This window comes from Tupaia chinensis, unplaced genomic scaffold (assembly GCF_000334495.1).
Source record: "Tupaia chinensis unplaced genomic scaffold, TupChi_1.0 Scaffold000228_1, whole genome shotgun sequence".
NCBI classification, from domain to species: domain Eukaryota; kingdom Metazoa; phylum Chordata; class Mammalia; order Scandentia; family Tupaiidae; genus Tupaia; species Tupaia belangeri.
Genome location: NW_006159703.1, coordinates 2,072,564 through 2,097,014, shown reverse-complemented (window position 1 = coordinate 2,097,014; position 24,451 = coordinate 2,072,564). Strand labels below are relative to the sequence as shown.

Below are 24,451 nucleotides of genomic sequence, written 5' to 3'. Positions count from 1 at the left end.
CTAAAGATTAACTTTAGACCTCAGACTAGTTTTCCAAGCAAAGTACATACAGAAGATACAAGTGTATCATATTATACTCAAAATACTGGGTTGTTGTTAAAGTCATGACTTTCCCATAGAGAAATACATCATGGTTTTCTCAACAACCTAACAGTATTGACAAGGTCATACCGAGGAAGACAGTGATTTCAAAATAAATCTGGGGCCAGCAGTTGGCGTGGTGGTGAAGACGCTGGACACTCCCACATGGCTGACCACAGTTGAGAGTTCCAGATCTGGTGGCTTGCTTTCTCACTACCCCCTACCCCATGTCTCTTTGGTCAAAATAAATTAACGAATAAATATTAAATAATTCTTTAAAAAAAAAATACAATCTACCCTGCAACTCAGTAGGTTAGCTTTCTCAACTGCAATTTTGAAAGACAAATAGTGGGTCTTGACATGAAACTTTTAGCTAATAGAATAAAAATATCGGTTTCATACTGGACAGCGAGCATTGTTTTGTAAACTTTTGTTTGGTGTGTGTGTATGTATATTGGGTTAATACAAAACGTCTGTGAGCTGCTGTTAAAAAAAAGGTTCAGTCACTGCTCTAAGGCTAAATTCTGCCTTTTAGAGCACCCTACAGACTCTGCATATAAAAAACTTGAATTTTATAGTAAAAAACTAAGCCTTTTGTTGGAGGGTAGTTCAAGATTAGAATTCAATCATTTAGGTAGGAATATGTTTAAACAGGCAGCATTTGGACTAAGAACTCAAAATCAACATGTGAGCACCTCCATACTGAAGTCAAATCCTCACACAGAAATAACTTTAATTTGCTAAGGTCTGTGTTAGCCTTTACTATCTAACTTAAAATTGGGAAAAAGGGCCAGCCAGATGGCATGGTAGTTAAGACAGCTGGATGCCACATGGCTGACAGCACAGTTTGAGTCCCAGACCCAGCAGCTTAAAAAACATGTACATGCCCACAAATCCCAAGAGGAGAATGGAAAAGGGATATGGTGTAGTCATCCCCCTTGAGGATGCTTTCTCACTTTCCCTCTCTCTCTCTGGCAAGCTCAGGCACCTTGTAGCATTTTTTTTTTAAAACTAGGAGAAGCACGTCAATCTCTCTCAATAATAGCTATCTGGGGAAAACTAAGAAGAAATGAAATTACATGGACTTTAGAAAACTATCCATAGGACATTCGCCTTTATAAGGTTTTTACAAAATAGTATTAAGAACTTAATCAACAGAAGCATGGCTAAGTGATTAAAAGGCTTGTTCTACCCCTACTCTCCAACAAAGAACTGAATTTTTAAAAAGTAACAATTTTTAGGACCAGCAGATGGCATTAATGGCTATGTCACTGAACTGCTATGTAGTTGATCACAGTTCAAGTCCCGGATCCAGTAGGTTAAACTCACACTGGGCACGTGTGTGTGCGTGCCCAAGATCCTGAGAGGAGAATGGAGGAGATGGGATTGCGGCGTGGCCATCCCCCCTGGGGGGTGGTGGTGATTTTTCGCTTTCTGTCTTTCTGGTGAGCGCACGTGCCCTGTATCAAAAACCTCTCCAAAAAAAAGTAACAATTTTGAACAATCAAGTACTAAACCATAGCCCTTAAATATGATTTTAAGAACTAATGGATCCCTATATCAAAATTAAGTACTTCGGAAACCTAAGTGCTGTAAGGAACACAGGTTTATTTTCATTCAAAATGAGCTAACAGGCTATTAAAGCCTTCTTTCCTTGCTCTTTAATAAGGGGAAGGATAAACATTGCTGCTAGTTTTATTTTTATTTATTGAATTGTCATGCTTATTTTTAATTGCCAGAGGACATGTGCACTTGTCAGATAGAGGGAGAAAGCACCCCACAATGAAGTGTAATCATGCTGCCATCCCATCTCCTCCATTTTTTGATCTTGTCAGATTTTGGGCACACATGCATATGTGCCAGGCATGTTTTCAAGCTGCCAGGGTCAAGATTCAACCTGCAGTCAGCTCTGCAGGGTCCAGACCATTTAACCTCTAGGCTATAGGACGGGCCTTTATTGTGCTTATTTAATGTCCACCATGACTACCACCATCACAAAAAAACTGTTTGCACAAGTCTTTGATGCAAACTACAAATACCTTGTAAATCATCAAGCACTGTTCTGATCTTAATTTCACCTGCATTAAATCGCCTATCTCAGAATGCTAAAATGGTTTAGTTAAACCTAAGGTCGACTGAAAAACAGATAAAACAAATGATATATGATCCTGTTGAAAGGAGATCTCTTGGTAGTAAAAACAACTAGGCATTTAGGTAGGTGACCCCTAACACATGCAATAACAGATTTTTTTAAAAGAGATTTTTGCTATACAGAGACAGAAAGCAAGAAATCACACCCTGGGGGGGATAGCCATGCTGCAATCCCTTCTCTATTCTCCTCTCAGGATCTTGAACATGCAAGCACAAGTGCCTGGCATGAGTTTTAAGGCGCCAGATCCGGGGCTTGAACTGCAGTTGACTGTGGAGTCCAGTGATGTAACCTTTCCGCCATTTGCTGGTCCTTGTTATTATTATTTTAATTTAAGTTGGATGGCCCCATAAGGAGACCTTTGAGATTGAAAATGAGTAAGTCTGCCCTGCCAGATGATGTTGGCCCACTTGGTCTAAAGAAACCCTGACTCTTTCATCCAATACTGCATATGCTGACATGCCCAATCATATCTGTGTATACTGTTAACATAACTAGATCCAGAGAAGATAGTATGCTGGGGCTCATTATTCAAAGTCCACCCTCGGCTTTAGCATGATTTAGCTCAAAATCAGTAAAAGCATCAAACAAAACGAGTAATTTGTTAATGAGAGCTCCACTTTAGTAAAATGTTTGACTTGTTACTGTTAATCAGAAATAACTATGTTCAGAATTATGCCTGCCCCGATAAACATATACAGCTTCAGTTATGATATATTCAAAACAAATGGCCATGGGGCAACCAGCAGGAGTAGTAGTGGTTAAGCGCTGGACAGTCCCGCATGGCCAACCATAGTTCAAGTCCTGGACCTGGTGGCTTGCTTTCTCACTTTCCCTAACTCCCTGTGTCTCTCTCTGGTCAAATTAAAATGAATGAATGAGGGACCAGCAGTTAGCGTAATGGCTATGTCGCTGGACTCCCACGTAGTCGACCGTGGTTCGCGTCCAAGACCCGGTAGCTTAAAAACTCACGCCGGGCACGTGTGCATGTGTGCCCAAGATCCCGAGAGGAGAAAGGAGAAGGGACTGCGGCATGACCATCACCCCTGGGGGATGATTTCTCGCTTTCTGTCTCTATGTCTCTATCTGTCTGGTGAGCACACACGCCCTATAGTGAAAACCTCTCCAAAAAAAAAAAAAAAAGAATAAATTTAAAAAATATTTTATAAATGGTCACACCCAGCTTGCTATTTACATAATTCAGGAAACACAAACAAAATTTCTCTAATCGTTAAAAAGAAAACTCCAAAAAGATCACAGGAAAAGGTGAATTAAATTATGTGCTTATTTTGGTGCAAAAATTTTTGAAATCCACCCCTAGTTTTTGTGTAATATACATTTTCCATGAACTTTCTGAAGCTCCTTCACATTTGAAAAGGATGAAAACAAAATTTACTCTCATTCTTTAGCGTTTTCCCATATAATAATAAATTAACAAATATATCCAAAGAAATTACCCTTCCTAGATGATGTGTGGTCATTTGAAGAGGAATTTGAAAACAGTAAATTTTTAGAGGCCAGCAGGTGGTGTGGAAGTTGAGGCACTGGATCCCACATGCTGGCTGTGCAGCTGAAGTCCCAGATCGGGTGGCTTGAAAATCATGCCGGATGTGTGGGTGTGTGCATTCCCCAAATCCCGATAGGCGACTGGAGAAGAGGGCTTGTGGCATGGCCATCTCCTCCAGGGGGCGATTTCTCACTCTTTTTGTCTCTCTCAGGTGAACATCCTATAGCAGAAACTAGCCCCCCAAAAAGCATTTTTTTTTCTAATGAGAAAACAGGAGACTATGTGATGTACTTCCATTCTTCCCATGACTATTCAGTCCTTCATGTGTAAGATCACTGCCCTTTCCTGTTTTTCTTTACAAATCTTCACATTTAGAACTGATGTACTTTTTTTTCTTTTGCTATAGGGCGCATGTACTTGCTGAAGACACAGAGAGAGGGAAACTGAGAAAACACCCCCTGGGTGGATGGCCATGCCATAATCTCTTCTACTCCATTCTCCTCTTGGGATTTTGAGCTGGCACACACGTCCAGTGTTTTTTTTATGCAGGCAGGTCCGGGACTTGAACTGCAGTCAGCCATTTGGGATCCACCGCACCACCTGCTAACACCTAGATCTGATGTACCTTTAAGTTTCCTCTTCTAAGTGTCCTTTTCCTTCTCCCTGTTCAACTTAATGTCCTCAAGATAATATCAGAATTATTATTTTCGTAAAATTGTGCTTTATATGTGGGATACCAAGATCCATCCAGGAACAAAAAAAATAGGGCCATCAAAAGTTACAAGTAGCACTTTAACACCCTTTTCTCTCATTCTCCAGATTACTCTATTGAGGGATTTATTCTACTGAATATTTAACAGCCAGTGACTCTGAACCCAGCTTCATACTGAGTGACATTCTCATGTACATGAACCCAACATAAAACACACATGCATATCCACATTCAACTCTTACAAGCAAGCTTACACACACATTTTCTTTCTTTCCAGAACAAGCCAGAATTACAGCTCTTTTGGTGATTGTAATAATTTTTGGAATGGTTCATAAATTTTCCAAATTCTTTTAAATTCGTAATACTTTCATCTTTTTTCTTTTCTTTTTTTTTTTCCAATTGTGAACCATTCCATATTGCATCTTTATTGCAAAAGTCAACATGCGTCTTAGAAATTCAGATTGTAATCAATAAAACAAACAATACATATATGAATTTAAATGTATAAACAGTTAGAAATTCAACAATATCTCCTATTATACTATTACACAAGTTCACAATTTTGTAAAAACTATAATACAGGCATACTATACATCAAGAGGAACCACTATTCCTTTTCACATCATTTTTTTCCTTCTTTTTTGAAATGATGATCCATTGCCATGGACCCTTCTCACCTTAATAGGACTCTTTTCCAATTTATCATCTTAACTGGTGACAATACTGTCCCAATGTTACATGACGAAACTGAAGGAGATTTTGCATTCCTGGAGGTTACCTGTTTAAGCATGGGCAGTAATCCACTAATAAATCAAGCTGACCTCACCAGCCTGGTGGCTGTTATTGCTGACCAGCTACTTAGAGATGTCATACACATTATGAACAAACGAATTTGTCTCAGAGGCTATGTTATTTCTAAAAATGAAGATGCCAATAAAACAAATCACAGTAATTATTCACTTTTAAGAGAGATTCTAACAGTTGGGGATTTGAAGGTAGGGGTTAAAAAAAAAAAATCCCAGAGTGGGGAAATATATATATATCTATCAAATATATATATATATTCACCTATTTTATGAAACCTTAAGTTTTCTAATACTATAACTCATATTTTAAATTCATTTTTGATAATCAAGCATGTTTTAGAATTCTGAGAAAGGGAACTTTTAAAGTATTTTGGTCCTATTTAAGGTATACTGAAAACCAAGTTTCATACAAAGGCCTTTAAATCTTACTCAAAAACCTATCTGCTCTTCACTTTTACACTCTTCTCTTACATCTCCCTACCCCTAATAATTAAAAAGTCAAACAAATCCTCAATTTGTCAATTTGAGGTTAAAAAAATCATATGAAAAGGAATCTCATTCTGCTAAACTGTCAGTCTACTGAAAATTTTCTTACAGCTCCATTAATTTACTGTAATTTTCAGTTTCCAAATACAAAAATACAACAATTCTTATTGAAATCTATACGCTGGTAGTTTTAGTACACAAAAGAAAAAAAACCCAAACAAACTATTTACAAAATTATACAGTTTAAGAAAAAACTTTGTACAAAAAATATATAAATCCTTTGTTCCCTCTATCACGTTTAAACTGTCAGGACTCAAAATATTCACCACAATGAATCTTTCAAAATATATACTGACTGAGCCACAGACATCAAGAAAATTTCATTAGAGATGATGGAGGAGTAAGGAGCAAGATTGCTTATTCTAGGTACCCAGTTCTAATGTTTTCCTTCTTTTATAAGCTTATTTTAGCTTCAGTGTTATAAGAAATATAATAACCTAAAAGAGGAAGTCCTTATGATTATGAAGGGAAAATTACATCAACTTAAAAAATAGTCCTGGTTTGACACATCATTCCAGGAAAATATGTAGACGAGAAAGATGATCAGAACTTGGGATTTAACTACTGGTAGCTAAGTGAATCTGGAATCCTGATGGTTTTAAGTTTCTTAGTGAATAGTTTCTATTTTGAGAAACTGTCTTTACCTCAGGAAATAAAATCCTTGGAATAATGATCACTAAGAACCTTCTGAACCCAACAGGAAGTTTCAAATTTTCACACCACACATATATAAAAACATGGATGTGCATATCCTTAAAAAAGTGACATCCTATGTACATGAATCATTTTATTTCCCCAGGGGTCATACAGTGTAGTGTTGCTCCTCTGCTTTTCCATCTAACATTGAGAACACAAGGACATAAATTTACATATATATTTACTTAACAGATACTCTATTCTATACAGTGTACAGTAAAAATGCACACAGTAAAGTAAACTGTCTACTGAAGGATGCATATGTTCATGGATAGCAACAAGCTACAAAATTATGAAAATATAAGGTCATCTGATCAAAGTCAAGTTATGACTCCCATTTATTAGCATACCCAACCCCTTAACCCATCCCTATTCCCACCCCATCCTACCCCCAGTCACCTCACCACCATGGTTTAAATTTAGAAAAAGAATTTCACACCTTTTTAAACCCTTCTGTGTAACTATAACTAACCTGAAGTTTTAAAAGAGGGAAGAAAAAAAAAAAAGCTGGTGATTCTCTCCCCACCAATATCTATTATTCTCATCAAAACATCACTTATTTATCAAGATGCTAGTTTAAACTTTTTATTAAGAACAGATTGTTGGTGGCCTAAATGAATCACTTATCTCAATAATGGGTAGTCAGGTCTTTAAATAAAAAGACAAGAGGAAAAAAAGTGGAACAAAAAAGGGGCAACAGGTGAAAGTCTTCCACATTTTGAGAATGTTTGCGGGGTGGGGGGGGAGGACCAACTGAACCAATGCTCACCAAGTACCAAAGCAAACCAAGGATCAATAGCAGGAAAAGCCCAGGAGTTATATGATGAGAGAATGAAAATAACACAGAGCTAGCTTATAGTATTTACGAACACAGAATTGCTGTGATTTCACTGTAATAGTACTACTATACATAAAAACTCTGAAAAAATGTTTAGATTGAATAAAAATTAGGCTCTTCCACAGCAAAACAAAAACAAAAACAAAAACAAAACAAAACAAAAAACACACTAAAATAAATCTACTTATCTTCCAAGACAATTCTTGAAAGCAAAAGGGTATTTTAATTACAAATATCTCCTATTGTCTGACGACCCATCCATAATAGCTGAGAGTTAAGAGATTCCAGGTGATTTAGACATTTAATGAAATTTTTATCAGCAGATTATAATCCAAAATAAAATTTCTGAACACCCTGTCATTTACATCATAATCCAACACCAATAGCAACAAAAACAGATGGTGTGGAAATAAGGCTCTAGAGATAATCCATATCATTCCCGTGGATCTTCACAACTATGTAAAAGTCACTAGGCCTTTGGTGCTTTAATATCATGTACAGTTATGAGATGTGTTTAAATAGCAAACTTGCTGTCCTTAAACCTACTGTGTTGAAAAGAAAAATAAAAAATTTTTTTGGCTCATTGACTTCTTTAAATAATTTTAAAAAGTTGTTCTTCTAAACAATATTCCTAAAAATTATACAGCTTGCATCAGGTTTCATCTTCGCCATGAACGAGACTCATATTCATCTTCATCTTCATCATCATCATCATGTAGAAACAAATCTGAAGTTTCTGTTTCCTGAAAGAAAGAGAGGGTAGGTAAAATCTGCTTATTGGTATAAGAACATTAAGTAAAATACTTTTTAGGTGAAAGGACAGATAGACTAGTATACAAAGCCCAGTCTGAAATGAGAAGTGGTGCAGAGTACCTTTCAGGGCAAAAAAATTCAAAGCACTTTTTTAATGGAAACAAACTATTCTTCCCTGTTAAATTTGCTGATTTCTATTCCAATATAATCAGAAAAATAAAGTTAATAATGTGTGGACATTCAGTAGGGGAAATAAAAGAGAAAGTCTATGAGATATGTTTCTGACAAATTAATGAGAATGACACTTATTCAATTTAAAAATGAGAGGAAAAACAAAGACCACTTAAACTCCTAAATCCAAAAACACACAAACAACCTCCCGCAATCTTTCCTTTTAAATTCACCCAATTATTTGTGAGGTATGAATAGCTAACTTTTCTATGACACTAACATTCCCAATTTTATATAAAAGTCTAAAATCATACACAAAGTGGAAGTATCTACAAATATTACCAGACTACCAACACTTTTGTTTTTCTTTAATATAGGGGACATTTCAGTTTTTATTATATGAGGTTATCTATATAGGCAGAAGACACTTGATCAATTGCAAATTCTAGGCATCTTTTAAAACCAAGATTATGACAAATGAGGAAAAATCTACAATGCAGGCGAAGGGCTCACTCTAACAAAGTAAAAAACTCTTTCTCCTACACCAAAACAAAATAACCCCTAAAAGAGTGTTTTGTATCTCTGTATCTGCTTTAAACACTGGTTCTACATAAGTACATGCAAGGGGAGAAAAATCCATTATTTATTTTTTGGTTTACTCTATTTAGTGTCAACAAAAATGTATAATTGGGAAGTGATCTAATGTGACTCTTATTTTCAATCATTAAATTTACCTCTTCCTTGGCTTCTTCTTCCTCAGTCTCAGTGGATATAGACGGTACCTTGGGCTTGTGCCATGATATTTGTAGCCGACGGTCTTTAAATTTTGACCCTTGGTTTGCAGCCTAAAATATATTTTGGAAGAACACATAAGTTTGCACTCAAATTTACTAGTAATTTCTTTAAATTCTGTGCTATTTAAAACATTTAATAATGTGGGGGGAAACTGACTAAGGTGGATCTACAAGTAATCTCCAATGAGGGCAAGAAAATAATAAAGATCCTTTTCGTTGGAGTAACTACATGTTCTGGCTTCCTAGAGCAGTGTAGTTTCTATTCAAGTCAGGTAAATTTTAACATCTGCTTTGGCTGGGGTAATATACAGTCATTCTATTTACAAAAGTAATGATGAGGACATTGAGTACTCTTTTATTTTTTAAAGTATTATTCAATTTTATTCATGATCATTTTTTTTATCTTATTTGATCAGAGACAGAGAGAGAGAGAGAAAGTGAAAAAGCAAGCTTCCAGATCCAGGACTTGAACTGTAGGTGATCATGTGGGAGTCCAGCACTCCAACCACCAAGCTACCTGCTGGCCCCAATACACTTTTCTTAATACAATCATTGACCTTTAGCTTTGGTATCTACACATTAAGATGTAGAACCTTTAAATACATAAATTTTAAATAAGAGAATCATCCTGGGTCTGTTCATCTCACCACATCTCCTAGCACTTCTATTTGGTAACGTTCTCTCCACTTCCTCTTCTGAAATGCTGCACAAGTGATGCATATTCCCCGCTTACCTATGCATTCAATAAAGGTTAAGACTTCCTATCCTAAGTCAAGGTCAAAAAGTTGTTTTGAATATATTTATTGGTACTACTTTCTAAGCTTCTTTTTCTCCCCCAGCCAGTTTCAATAATAGAAAGTAAAAGTTTAATTTTAGACAATGTGACAGGCACAAAAGAATAGGAATCCAACTCTTCATAAAAACAAGAGCTTAGTGATCCCTATAGGTTTTCCTATCTTGGGTGGTGAATTGTAGAGTATTCTCTTACTGGGTGAAGTTCAAAAACATAATAGCTGGAGTTCTTTTTTATTTGGGGTTTCACTCTAGCTTATCTAAAAAAAAAAAAAAAATCATGATAAACCTCGTGAAGCACTGTCAAATGATTACACATAACAGGTGGAGCATGCGCAGTAAGAGTGTACATTAGGCCAGACCCGTATCAATTCAATGATCTAAGAAAAGCGCTCCCATCAGTGCTTGTGGGATTGAATGCTTATAACCTAACACAAAATATTGTGACTGAGGACACATACCAACTGATACGTCAAAATGGTCCTATCTGAATACATATTTACCATCCCTTAAAAATCAGGTAATATGTATGAGATATCTTTTGCTCTTACTCTATTTTTCAATGCATGCTCCAATTATAGAGAGGCTTTCGTTATTTTTTGTTCGTCATATGTATACTTAAATTTTAAATAAAATATATTACTTTTAGAAAAAAGAAGCAATTAATATTTTTAATTTAAAGTAAATATATTTATCTATCTATCTTTTATAATTTTTGAGCTGCCATGTCCAGGACCCGAACCATGGTCAACCAAGTGGGAATCCAGTGCCTTCACCACCATACCATCTGCTGGCCCCAAAATTTCAATTTTAAATAAACAACTGCCCATCAAAGATGGTAGCAATTCTGGGAACCAGCAGTTAGCGTAATGGCTATGTTGCTGGACTCCCACATAGTCGACCGCAGTTCGTGTCCCGGACCCGGTGGCTTAAAACTCACACCGGGCGCGTGTGCGTGCATGCCCAAGATCCCGAGAGGAGAATGGAGGAGAAGGGATTGCGGCGTGACCATCCCCCCTGGGGGATGATTTCTTGCTTTCTGTCTCTATGTCCCTCTTGGTCTGTCTGGCGAGCACACGCGCCCTACAGTGAAAATCTCTCAAAAAAAAAAAAAAAGAAAAAAAAGATGGTAGCAATTCTTTATTCCAATAGGAACTTTAAGGTATTAAGTGTATTATTGCATATGATGAAAGAACTAGCAATCAATTTGAATGCTAAATCTGGGACTAAAAACAAATAATTACCACTATTTAACTTATAACAAACCAGTAAGATTAGTAATTAGAATAAAGATGTACATAGGACTGGTGATAATCTAAACTGATTCTAGAGCTGCCAGGTAGCGTGGTGGTCAAGGCACTGGACTGCCACATGGTTAAGTGTGGTTTGAATCCTGGACCTAGAACTTTAAAAATCATGCTGGGCATGTGTATGTGTGTGCCCAAAATCCCAAGGAGGGGATTAGAGGAGAAAGGACTGTGGCATGTTAATCCCCTTCGGGTGATTTCCTACTTTCTCTCTCTATCCGGCACATGTGCCCTATAGCAAAAATTGATGGACTTCTTAAAATGTCCCATATCTATTAAAATTATCTAACTTTTCTACATGTTCATGTATGTTTTCTCATACATATATCTATATAAGGCTCAAAATAATAAACTACTGGGGAAAAATTAAATGTCCATCAATATAGAACCCCTAAAATGTAGCATAGTACATTTATGCAATAAAATACCATGCTGCCATTAAAAAGATGAAGCAACACCACATACACTAGTACTAAACAACCTCTAAGAACAATCTAATATATATTAAGTGAAAAATGCATATGCAAGAGTGTTATATATAATGTGCTACCATAAAAGATAACAAACAATACAGTTACTTGAAGAAGATATATGAAAAACGCCTTAACTCCCACGCCATCTGGCTAGCCCTAGAATTAGTTTAGATTCTTGCCAGTGATGTGTGAATTTCTGAGTTGGAACACACACACACACACACACACACACACACACACACACACACTAGAAGTTCAATTATTTTATGACCTGGGCCAACAATAGGTCTCAGGAGCTGTTGTCCACACTAGCCACAAATTCACACCCCTCCTACATCAGCCTCCTGAGTGGCTGATACTAAAGGTAGGTGCCACCATGCTGGCTTATTTTAGGGTGAGCAAGGAATGAACCTCAGCCTTTTATGTGGCCTCAGACTGAAGATTTGCACTGCTAGACAGCACATGCTACAAGAACTGGGAGCAAAATAATTTAATGCACTTTCATTCCAAGTTTATGTATATTCTTATAACCTAACGGGTAACTCTGAGAATGTTCTCATTTAAAACATGTTTTTAAAGGCAGCAAAGCATCATTGAACACCTTAAATTTTTTTTTCTTTGTGATGGAGCACCTATATACATATGTGCAAGTGAGAGAAACAGAGATGAGCACCATCCACAGGGCCTGGCCACATGGTAGTCACCCTCCTCCAGTCCTCTAGCCTATTAGATCTTAGGTACTTGCGTGCTTGCCCAGTGTTTCAGGTTGACCAAGGAAGGGATTTGAACCATGACTGTCACACGGGATCTGATCTAGCTTCTCTTGAGCAGCATATCTCCATTGTGCCACAGAGCTGGCGGCCTCTGTTGAACAGTTAGATGGTTTCCATTTTCATTATTAAAAGTGTTACCATGGGCCAGCTGGAAGCATGGTGTTGTTAAGGTGGCTGGATCCCACATGGCTGACTCTGCTGTTCAAGTCCCAGACCTGGTGGATTAGAAAGCACACTGGATGGATGTCCATGTGTGCCCAAGTATCAAGAGGAGAATGGATTGTGGTATGGCCATTCCCCCTTGGGGACGCTGGATTCCCACATGGCTGACCGCGGTTCAAGTCCCAGACCTGGTGACTTGCTTTCTCACTTTCTTCCTCTCTCTCACTCTGTCCTTCTCTAGTTAAATTAAAATAAATGAATAAATAAATAAAGTTCAATAAAATAATTCTTAAAAGCTATAATAACACATGGAATTAAATGTAAAAAAAAAAAAAAATCCTCTGGGACCAGCAGACGGCATAATGGTTTTATGTTACGCTGCTGGACTGCCACAGACGATCACAGTTGAGTTCTGGACTCAGTCACTTAAAATTCACGCTGGGTACGTGTGCATGTGCGCCCAAGATCCCTCAAAGAGAATAGAGGCGAAAGGACTGCAGTATGCCTCCACTTCCGTGGGGTGGTTTCTCGCTTTCTCTCTTTCAGTCTCTGTCTTCTGGGCAAGCACATGTGCCCTTATAATAAAAACTTGAATGAATGAATGAATGAATGAATAAATAGTTCTCTTTTAAGTCTCCCAAATCAAATCTGTTCACAATGTCTAAACATGGATTTCTGTATACTTCTTTTCCTTTACGAGAGAGCGGGAAAAGAGACTTAGGTATTTTTGACTGGGTCTCATAGAGTGATACTGCTCCTCCTGGTCTCACAATTACTTAGGATGACAGACATGTGCAATTGCACCTGGCAGGGTCAGATTGGCCTGAAAACTGAACCTGTGCCTCCTATGTGGCTTCCAGTCTTCCCAGTGGTGGTACCAGCAGCTGCACATAGTAGCTACGTCTGTACTTTTGCGTTTCATTCTAAAAAAAGCATACTATTAGGTCATCGGGAAACTCATGATGTTTTTCTATACAAAAATGCATCATGACTTTCCGATGACCCAATATATTGCCTAACAGCTATTAAATAGGGTAAGTGTGCTACCAGAACTCAAAACTGACAGTATTCTATTAAAACAAACAAAGCCATCAGAATCAATGGCCATGTTTTTTTTCTTGAAGTTACCTGACTTAATTCCTTAGCTTTTCTTTTCCTCTTTTCCCAACAGTTTGGACACACCTGTATCTGTCACCTAAATGTCACATTTCAGACTTATCAAATATATATACACAAAAACTGGTTACCATTAAATGCTCTAGAATAGTTCTACTTTTGAGAAGAAAAAGTGATCCATCTGAGTGTGACTTCTGGATTTAAACCTAAACATTGACATATAGTCTCCAGTGACCCTCAGGTTAGAACACACAATTTCTTGCCTAACCAAACTACAAACTACCTTTTTGTAACTGGAACTTTCTTAAAAAAAAAAAAAAAAGTTTATTTATTTATCTACTTATTTGTTGTGATTTTCAAATCAGTGGGTCTAGGACTTCAACCTTGGCTGACCATGTGGGAATCCAGCACCTTAACTGGCATGCCACCTCTGCTGACCTTGTAACTGGAACTTAATGCAAAGACTCCAATTTATAAAAATTTTGCTTTACATAATCCACTGTCACCTCATTAAAGTTGGTATTGGGTCTAAATACCTAACTTAACTTGGCAAGGATATTTTAATTTTATATATTCAATATCAAAGACAAAAATCAATATCCTCACACCCTTCATAAGAACCACCTGGACCTGTACTACTCTCATTCTTAATCCAGTGTCACCTCATTAAAGCTGGTATTGAGTCTAAATACCTAACTTGACTTGGCAAAGATATTTTAATTTTATATATTCAATATCAAAGACAAAAATCAATATCCTCACACCCTTCATAAGAACCACCTGGACCTGTCCTGCTCTCATTCTTATGTCATCATTATTTCTCAAAGAAGTGACATGAAGCGATTCTACCATTTACTGAAAGAAAATAAGGGTAACACCACTGAAAGAACTGGGCCAAGAGTGAACTAGCCACAGCTAACCTCTAATCTGGACAATCTTTGTAATGGCCCACCATTCCCCAAGAGTCAAGAGAAACAGGAATAATGAGCATTAAACTAATAATGGAACCAGCAGTTAGTATAATGGTTATGTCCCTGGACTCCATGTAGCCAACCTAGGTTCAAGTCCCGGACCCAGTGGCTTAAACTCACGCCGGACACATGTGCATGCGTGCCCAAGATCCCAATAGGAGAACGGAGGAAAAGGGATTGCGGCGTGGCCATCCCCCCAAGGGGTGATTTCTCACTTTCTGTCTCTCTGTGTCTTTCTGGCGAGCTCACGCACCCTATAGCAAAAACTTCTCAGGAAAAAAACAAAAAAAACTTGGGAAGTGAAGCCTTGGTCTTTATTATTTCCTTTAACTTTTCTATCAGTTAACAAAGCTGAAAATATTTTCTCTCAAAAAAGTTAAGTAGGGCCTACCCTGTGGCATAGTGGTTAAGAACTGTGCACTGGGACTTGGATCCCACATAACCAATCATGGTTTGAATCCTGACTTTGGCAGCTTGAAAAAACATACTAGGCATGTGAATGTGCGGGCTCAAAATCCTGATGGGAAGGAAGAATGGAAGACAGAAGATTTGCAAGATGACCATGCCCCACTTGGGGGTGGAAGGGGACTCATGGTTCTTTTCTATCTCTTCTGTGTGCATGAAAGCACAATATAACTAAAAATGCTGAAGAACAGGAAATCTGATTACCGTGGTTCTGCCACTTACTAACTAGATGATCTTGACTGGTATTTTAAGTTTTGGTTTACACATAAAATTTCCCATGTATACAGTTTCACATGTTATTTATATAGTTATTTAAGATGAAATGGGATCATGTTTAGAAATACGCTAGCACAAATAGTGCTCAATAAATTCTACTAAATGAATTAATAAGTGGTTGGAAAGAGAATGTACTCTGTATATGTCCAAAATAATACAGACATCTCTCTATTTGTACATATACCTAAAAATGGTCACCACTGCATATAGAATATAACTATGGATGTCTGAAATCCTACCAAATTCTTTCTATGAATTTTATCTCCATCCTAGATTATTTCCACTTAAGGAGTACAAATACCTGGTAAACCACAGGCAATCCTGAAGCAAAAATCAAATATAGCTGTGGAACAACTTGTCGCTACAAATGCATTTATGTGAGCATTATGAAATTACAAAGCGAGAGCTGCTTCTTGACCTTCAAATATATTAATAAGAATTTGCTAATACCCATAGTTTTACAACTAAATTTTCTAATCTATAAAACATTTGACATTTATATAGATTGCAGCAAAGAAAATGCTGAATACAGTGTTTTAAGAACATTTGCTACTTTTCAAACTTACTGAGAAATGCTGAAGTAATTCATCTTTTTCTTCCTCAATGAATCCCCCAACTGTTAGTGCCTTGGGGCGGTGGTCCACCACCATGTGATTTAGTGAGCCCCTTCCTCTTCCTCCACGGCCTCGGCCTCTTCCTCGACCTTGAGAGGACATGGCCTTTCCTCGACCCACAGGTAAAATACCTAATCGTGCAGCCTGAATAACAACAACGAAAGGTAGAAGGTAATGTGTACTGTTAAGACTAAACCCTGAAAAACAGAGGAAAAGAAAACTATTTTTTAAAATGTTATCAGTAAATGTGGTGGTGGACTGGTAACTCCTTTTAAATCTCACCTCAACCTGTAACTGACTGAGTTTTTTCCGTAATTCCGTTGTATCTTCTCCTGAGGATAGCCTCTTGTGGAGGTCCAGTTCAGTATCTAATAACTCCTTCTGGGCCTTTGAAAAAGCAAGAGTAAAAAAACATTTTTTAGATAACTTCCAAAGTCTTATTAACAACATAGTTAGACAACAACACACATTTCTTTTGGAAAAATAAGAAGATGTAGTACACATGGGTACTTTAAGGGATGTAACTTACAAATACAATAAAAACAAACATACAATATAAAGGCAATACTAGGGACTAGCAGTTAGTGTAATGGCTCTGTCACTGGAGTCCCATGTAGTCGACTGCAGTTCATGTCCCGGACCCGGTGGCTTAAAACTCACACCGGGCGCGTGTGTGTATGTGCCCAAGATCCCGAGAGGAGAATGGAAGAGAAGGGATTGTGGCGTGGTCATCGCCCCTGGGGGGTGATTTCTCGCTGTCTGTCTCTCTGTCTCTCTCTGTCTGGCGAGCGCATGCGCCCTATAGCAAAAACCTCTCAAAAAAAAAAAAAAAGGCAATACTAGAATATAATTACATCAGTGAAAAATAATAAGCAGTATCACTGCATACAATGTCCCCCCCCCCAAAAAAAAACATACCCTGAATAATCACCTGAGTTAAGAGCTGAGAATTTTTACATAATAAAGTATCATAACCAAAATGAGGAAAAATAACTTATATAGTGAAAACTTAGTAGTACAAAGGTAATAGTTACATAATTACTTTCATATTTGAACCCTTTAACTATTGTCACTCTCTTTTTTTGTAAGAGACAAATTATCAGTCTTTAGGTGACATGACTGTGAGAGATTTTTTTCCCCTCTCATGTACTCCTTTTTTTTTGAGGGGAAGAGGGTTTGGCTATAGGATGCATGCACTTGCCAGACAGACAAGAGACACACACAGAGAGAGAAAGTGAGAAATCGCTCCCTGGGGGGATGGCCATGCCACAATCCCTTCTACATTCTCCTCTCGGGATCTTGAGCACACACGCACACACGAACACACGCCCGGCATGAGTTTAAGCCACCAAGTCCGTGACTTAGACCCCAGTAGACTACGTGGGAGTCCAGCGACATAGCCATTATGCCAACTGCTGGTCTCAGTCCTCTCGTGTACTCTTTATCTTAATTTTATTTATTTATTTAAGGGTTTTGTCAATAGGGTGCATCCACTCTCCAGAGAAAGAGAGAGGGAAAATGAGAAATCACTCCCCATGGGGGATGGCCACACCACAATCCCTTCTCTACTGGGCATGCATGTACATATGCCTGACATGATTTTCAAGCCACTGGGTTTGGGACTTGAACCATAGCTGACCATGTGGGAGTCCAGAGTCTTAGCCACCACACCACCTGCTAGCCCCTGTATTCTTTAATTTTTAAAATGTGCACATGTTCTTCCTATAATTAGGAAAATTTTGAATACTGATAACACCTTTATTGTATTTTTTAAAAGCAATCTTGGGCCAGCTGGTGATGTGGAGGTTAAGGCTGCTGGATCCCATATGGCCTATTCTGCGGTTTGAGTCCGGGACCTGGTGGCTTGAAAATCACTTTGGGCATGAATTCAAGCATGCACAAAATCACAAGAGGAGAATGGAAGAGAAAGGACTGTGGGGAAGATGTTTCTCTTTCTCCAGTGAGTGCACACATCCTATAGTGGAAAAAAAAAAAAAGCCACCTTAATGAAACACTATATATTCCTATGCCAATAGAGAACCACAATTTAAAATATAATAATGTACATAATAAGTTGATTTCTATGTATATAATAAATTTATTCTCAGGTCTCAAATGGCAAAATATTCTCTAAAACACTACTACAAAGCTGTGGTGTAATAGAAACATTGTGAAAAGTATTCTCCTAAGTAAGAAAATAGAAATAAAATTAGATTGAAATGGATCTAAAACTTCACCATGGGACCAGCAGTTGGCATAATGGCTATGTCACTGGACTCCCATGTGGCCGACTGTGGTTCGTGTTGTGGACCCAGTGGCTTAAACTCACGCCAGGCGCATGTGCGTGCATGCCCAAGATCCCAGAAGGAGAATGGAGAAGGGACTGTGGCATGGCCATCCCCCCTGGGGGGTAATTTCTCAACTTCTGTCTGTCTCTTTCTGTGTTTCTGGAGAGTGCACATACCCTATAGCAAAAACCTCTCCAAACAAAAAACCCCACCAAAAAAAAACCCCAAAAAACACTTCACCTTATTCTTTTCATAATTATACTATACTTTTACTATATTAAGGTTAGTGGAATTCTCTGACTGTGAGAGAAGGTTTTGTTCTGACATATTATCACATTAGAAATAAAACTGCTCGGGGCTGCCCTGCCTATGAGATGGCCCTTCCGTCTTCCCTCTCAGAAAACAGTTCTCACCCTCCTCTCAGAGGAAGGAACTAACCTGTTCGCCCATCTCCCCTCAAAGGGCCGCTCCACCTATAGAGTCATCCTCTTTATATCCTTTCTTTAGTAAATAAACTTGTTTTCACTCTTCCCTCCCCACCTCCAAAAAAGAGAAAAGAAATAAATCTGTGACCAGCAGATGGTGTAATGGTTACATTGCTGAACTCCCACTTAGTCAACTACAGTTCAAATCCCTGACCGGGCAGCTTAGAACTCACGCTGGGTGCGTGTGAATGTGTGCCCAAAACCCCGAGAGGAGAATGGAAGAGAAGAGACTGTGGCATGGCCATACCCCCTAGGTGGTGATCTCTCACTTTCTGTCTCTGTGCCTCTCTCTGTCTCTCCACCGAGCACATGCACCCTACAGCAAAAATATCTCAAAAAAAGAAAAAATCTGCTGAAATAGAAAATATTAGGTTGCTGCAAAAGTCATGACATATTTTTCTAAGCAAAAAATATGTCATGACTTTCATAAGGATCCATTATTTCTTCCTTCCCTATCACACTAGTAGTTCCACTTTCAGCACAAACAACAAAACATTTCACCTAAAAACTCTATCTTTGTTCAACAGGGTATTACCACCTCTTCTGAAATCTCAAATAGAGTGTCTACAGAGACAGTAAAAAATTACAATTACTAGTCTTATCTCCCCATTTCTTACAGTTTCTTAAGGGCTCAAATTAGTTTTGAAGGGCCAAGCTAATGGCAGATATTCAACAACTCTATGATAAATTAAAAAATGCAAGTAGATACCTCTGTTTTTGTCTTTACTTTAGAGGGTGTGGACACTGCAGAAGATGTTTTTAGTTCATCTTTTAATTGTGAGATCTTTTCTCCAAGCTCTTTCAAAGTCTTCATTATATTTGCTCTTTCTTCTGGTTTCATATTTTTGTTTTTTTCTAGCTTAGATATTAGCATCTACAAGATAAGCAGGAAGAAAGTTAATGTAAACTTGGTAAACTTCAAGGTAAAGAAGACTTAAAAACTTCACTATTATGGTTAACTTTGTAAAATCAGTTCTATACATGAATTCTAGTATGCAAATAATGACCCATCTTACCTTTTGACATTCAATTTGCTTTTCTAACACTTCTTGCCTCTTTTTCCTCATATCTTGTTGTAGTTTCATTGCTTCCTGCACAAGGGCAAAGAAAAATTAGTAATAAAAAACAAAAGTTGCCAATGACACATAATGCTATTGTATTCTCAACTCACTTCTTCTGGGTCATCTTTAGATAAGATAGATTTTCCTCCTAATCAAATAATAGCTAAAACCAGACATGAAACCTTTGAAAATATTCTATCAATATTTCTATCAAGTATCAAGGAAAATATAAGTATCAATAATAATAATAGAGTTTACATTTGTACACTAAAAAAACCTGTAAATACTGGACACTAATTAGCTCTATGAATGACCTGAATGACTTTATTGACCTGAATGACTCGAACATCTTCATGAACACAAATAAGAACTGTTCTCACTTGCCAGCGGATAAGGCAAATCCTTGTTTTTTGAAGTTTAAATATGAAAATGTGAGATGTAGTTCTAGGTAACGAATGAGAGAAAATCTATTTATTTTTGCTAAGAAAATTTTGTCTCCCATACTATTACCTAAATCTTTAATTTACTCATAAATAAAAATTTTATTTGAAAAACACCTGTATGTTCTTAAATCTCAGATGAAAATGAAACTCAGAAGTAAATCATATGAATAATAATTACATAAATGTTATATTTTATGTGAAATATTATCTAACTTACAAAACAAAAAATAATTTAAAAAAGAAAAAAACAGTGAAATAAAAGTGTCTGTTTCTCTCTCTCGGGGGTGTGGTGCTTAACGTGCTGGATCCCACATGTCCAACTTCACAGAGTCCTGGACCTAGCAGCCTATAAAACACACCAGACACATGTGAGTGTGTGCCCAAAATTCTGAAAGGAAAATGTAGTTTATGGCATGGCCATCCCCCTGGGGGTGATTTCTCACTTTCTCTCTCTCACCAAGCCCCCTCTCCCCAAGCAGTGCATGTATCCTATGGTAAAAGTGTAAAGAAAAAGAAAAAAAAAAAAGGAAAAAAGAACCAGCAAAGAATTTTTCCTTGTCTTTCTTTTTTTCTATTTCTCTAAAGAATTATTTAATTTTATTTCATATTATTGTTATTTTTTAAAATTTGCTATAGGGCATGCATGCTCACCAGAGAGTGAGAGAGATGGGGGGGAAAGCAAGAAAAAAAGTCACCAGGTGCAGGGCTTGAACTTCAGTTGGCCATGTGGGAGTACAACATCTCAACTACCGTGCCATCTGCTGGCCCATTCTTGTCTTATTTAACCAATGAAAGATAACTGTGGAACATTTTTTTGTTTATCTTTTTTACCCTAAGTGTTTATTATATAAAGAGCTAAATAAGCATTCCAGGGACCATCTTGTAGCCTGGTGGTTAAGACATCTAGATCTCACACGGCCGGCTGCATGATTGGAGTCCTCAATCCTGCAGCGTGAGAAACACACTGGTCCCTAGACAAACATGAACAAAATCCAAAAGGAGGGAGAAATGGAAGAAAGGGACAGTAACACGCCCCCTGGAGGGTACTCCCCCCCCCCCCCCTTTTCCATCCCTCCCATCAACCCCGTTTCTGCCTCTCTCTAGAAAATGAGTGCGGGTACCTGCTGATAAGTGGGACAAAGAAATGTGGTATTATCTGGTGAAGATAATTTTATAGTTTTATCAACTAGACAAGGGAGAAATGTTCACAAGTTGGAATATTCACTTTGTAAGCTATATAATGTGATTGAATATATAAAAGAAAATGAAATTAAAAAACAACAAAATAGTTCAATAGGTCCTTTCCTTAGTAAGAAGAATCAAAACTATTACCTGTTTTTTTTTAAGAGCTTCTTGAACTTCATGAGATTTAGATCCTGAACAAAGTTTTGAAGATGCCTTTAAGTTTGAGGAGCTGTAAATCATTTTTGGATGACTTGGAGTTGAAAATATCTAAAATGAAAACAAAACATACATACATAAGACTAAATTTAGAAATGCTTAAAATAATTTTTTATTAAGACTGTATCAAATTTTTACTCTTTTTAAAAAGTTAATTGATTAAAACTTCATTTATAAGGCCAGCAGATGACACAGTGGTAAGGCAGCTGGATTCTACATGGCACACCGTGCAGTTCAAGTTCTGAAACAAGTGGCTTTAGGAACACACTGGGTACGTGTGCATGTGAGCTTGAAATACTGAAAACAGAGAGGAATGAAGGAAAAGGGAGTGTGGGATGACTGCATCCAATGGAGGATACTTTCTCACTTTTTTTTCTCTCTTTGACGAGTACATGTACCCACCAGAAAATTAAACAAAACTTCATTTATAAAAACTACTTTTATGGGGGACCAGCAGTTAGCGTAATGGCTATGTCGCTGGACCCCCACATAGTCAACCGAAGTTCGCGTCCCGGACCCGGTAGCTTAAAAACTCACACCGGGCGCGTGTGCGTGCGTGCCCAAGATCCCGAGAGGAGAACGGAGGAGAAGGGATTGTAGCGTGGCCATTCCCCCTGGGGGGTGATTTCTCGCTTTCTGTCTCTCTGTCTGTCTGGCGAGCGCACGCGCCCTATAGCAAAAAACTCGTGTAAAAAAAAACAAAAAAAAAACTAGTTTTTTGGGACTAGCAGTTGGCATAATGGCTATGTCACTGGACTCCCATGTAGTTGACTGCGGTTCAAGTCCCGGACTCGGTATCTTAAGCTCATGCTGGGCGCGTGTGCATACATGCCTAAGATCCCGAGAGGAAAATGGAGAAGGGATTGCAGTGTGGCCATCCCCCCCCCCAGGGGGGGGATGATTTCTCACTTTCTGTTTCTCTGTCTTTCTCTCTTTCTGGTGCACACAGGTGCCCTATAGCAAAACCTCTCAAGAAAAAAAAAAAAAAAAAAACTAGTTCTTTATAACCAAACTCAGTATCATTTAAAAAACAGAAAGGAAAAAAAAAAATTAAAATTATGGTTTTTGCCATAAAGTGTATGTGCTTAACAGAGATAGAGTGAGAGAGAGGAAGAGTGAGATAGCCTGGTATCATAATCAGTTCTTACTGGCAGGTAAGTAAAGAATGTCACTTTCTGAACAGGCCCGAAAACTTCCAAGTACAGGTACTCAAAAGCACAGTCAGATGGTGAATTCCTGACTTGACTCAGTAGCTTTGGGCGGCTTTTTAAAAGGGTCTAATCTGAAGTTCCTTACAAAAGGTTCAACTAGTATTCTTACTGGACTTTGTGCAAATAACAGACCAAATTAAACTTTTTTTTTTTTTTTGGCAAAGAAGTTAGTTTATGCTTCTCTTTGGTAAAAGCGTAATGGAGAGAGAAAAAAAAATGTTTCGGAAGAAAACTATAGTACATTGTTACTAGATTTTAGTTCTGTCCATATTTGTTTTTTGAGTTTTTAGTATCTATCTACTATTTGGACAGAATCCTAACCTGTTTCCTGGCTTTAAGTCTGAAGTAAATTTTTCTTAACTTTTTTGGATTTTGATTCATTAAAGCTAAAAACAGCTTCTCTTGAAATGTAAAAAAGTAATAACAACAGTAAGCTAAAGACAGTGCAGGCAGAAGGGTGAGCAATGGGGGGAGAAAGTAAGGGGGGGAACACTTAATGGACACAAAAATGGAAAATTGCTGATAATAATGTATATAATAACAAATTAAAATAAATGAATAAATAAAAAGAAAGAAAATCAAGGAGATATACTTGTCATGTTTATGGGGGCTGTCACTGTCTTTAATAAAGAAGTCCAGTCAGTACAAATCTAGATGATAATCAATCTGCTAATTTCTTTGTGTCAATGAACAACTCTAAATATTTTTAATAGTCACCAAAATGCATACGTGGCAGGACCAGCAGATGGTGTAATGGCTATGTCACTGGACTGCCATGTGGTCAACCACAATTCGAGTCCCAGACCCGGTGACTTAAACTTACACCTGACGCATGTGCTTGCATGCCCAAGATCCTGAGAGGAAAATGGAGAAGGGATTGTGGCATGGCAATCCCCCCTGAGGAGTGATTTCTTGCTTTCTGTCTCTCTGTCTCTGTCTTTCTAGTGAGCACACTTGTCCTATAGCAAAAGCCCCTCAAAAACAAAACAAACGAACAAAAATGCATACCTGGCAATCCTCTCCAGCCCCACTAGACTGATTCAATAAGTGTGATGCATCACTCTGGTTTCCACTTGCATGTCCAAGACGATGTTTAACAGGAACTTTGTTAAGAACATATGCACCTGATGCCTGTGGTTTGCTCATTATCTGCATATACAAAATGAACACATGATAAAAGTTTATAGAAATGCATAGGAATGGCACCAATTTAGAATACTGATATCCTAAAGAAGAAGATAAAGAAATGGGAAAGGGATAGTGCTTTGATTATCTATCTGTAAAGCTTTATTTTTTTATGTTACCTGGTGAACATATAAATGGCAATATGTATTTTTTTTTATATCTAAAATATGTCACATCAAAATACATGTTCATTTGAGAACCAGCAGTTAGCATAATGGCTACGTCGCTGGATTCCCACATAGTCGACCGCGGTTCGCGTCCCAGACCCGGTGGCGTAAAACTCACGCCAGGTGCGTGTACATGCGTGCCCAAGATCCTGAGAGGAGAATGGAGGAGAAGGGATTGCGGCGTGACCATCCCCTCTGGGGGGTGATT

At 37.8% G+C, this 24,451-nt stretch overlaps 1 protein-coding gene across 1 annotated transcript in view; it reads right to left on the bottom strand.

Moving 5' to 3' along the window:
* Positions 1-4,858: 4,858 nt before the first annotated feature.
* The window catches only part of RBM27 (RNA binding motif protein 27), an 86,769-nt gene continuing 67,176 nt past the window's right edge, over positions 4,859-24,451 (bottom strand). Inside the window, exons 15-22 of the mRNA XM_014587654.2 lie at positions 23,900-24,040; positions 21,612-21,731; positions 19,792-19,866; positions 19,485-19,649; positions 16,285-16,389; positions 15,955-16,146; positions 8,994-9,104; positions 4,859-8,078 (exon numbers count right to left, since the gene is read on the bottom strand). Coding sequence (XP_014443140.1) covers positions 7,995-8,078; positions 8,994-9,104; positions 15,955-16,146; positions 16,285-16,389; positions 19,485-19,649; positions 19,792-19,866; positions 21,612-21,731; positions 23,900-24,040 — 993 coding nt within the window. The 3' untranslated portion in view covers positions 4,859-7,994. The remainder of the gene's footprint in view (positions 8,079-8,993; positions 9,105-15,954; positions 16,147-16,284; positions 16,390-19,484; positions 19,650-19,791; positions 19,867-21,611; positions 21,732-23,899; positions 24,041-24,451) is intronic.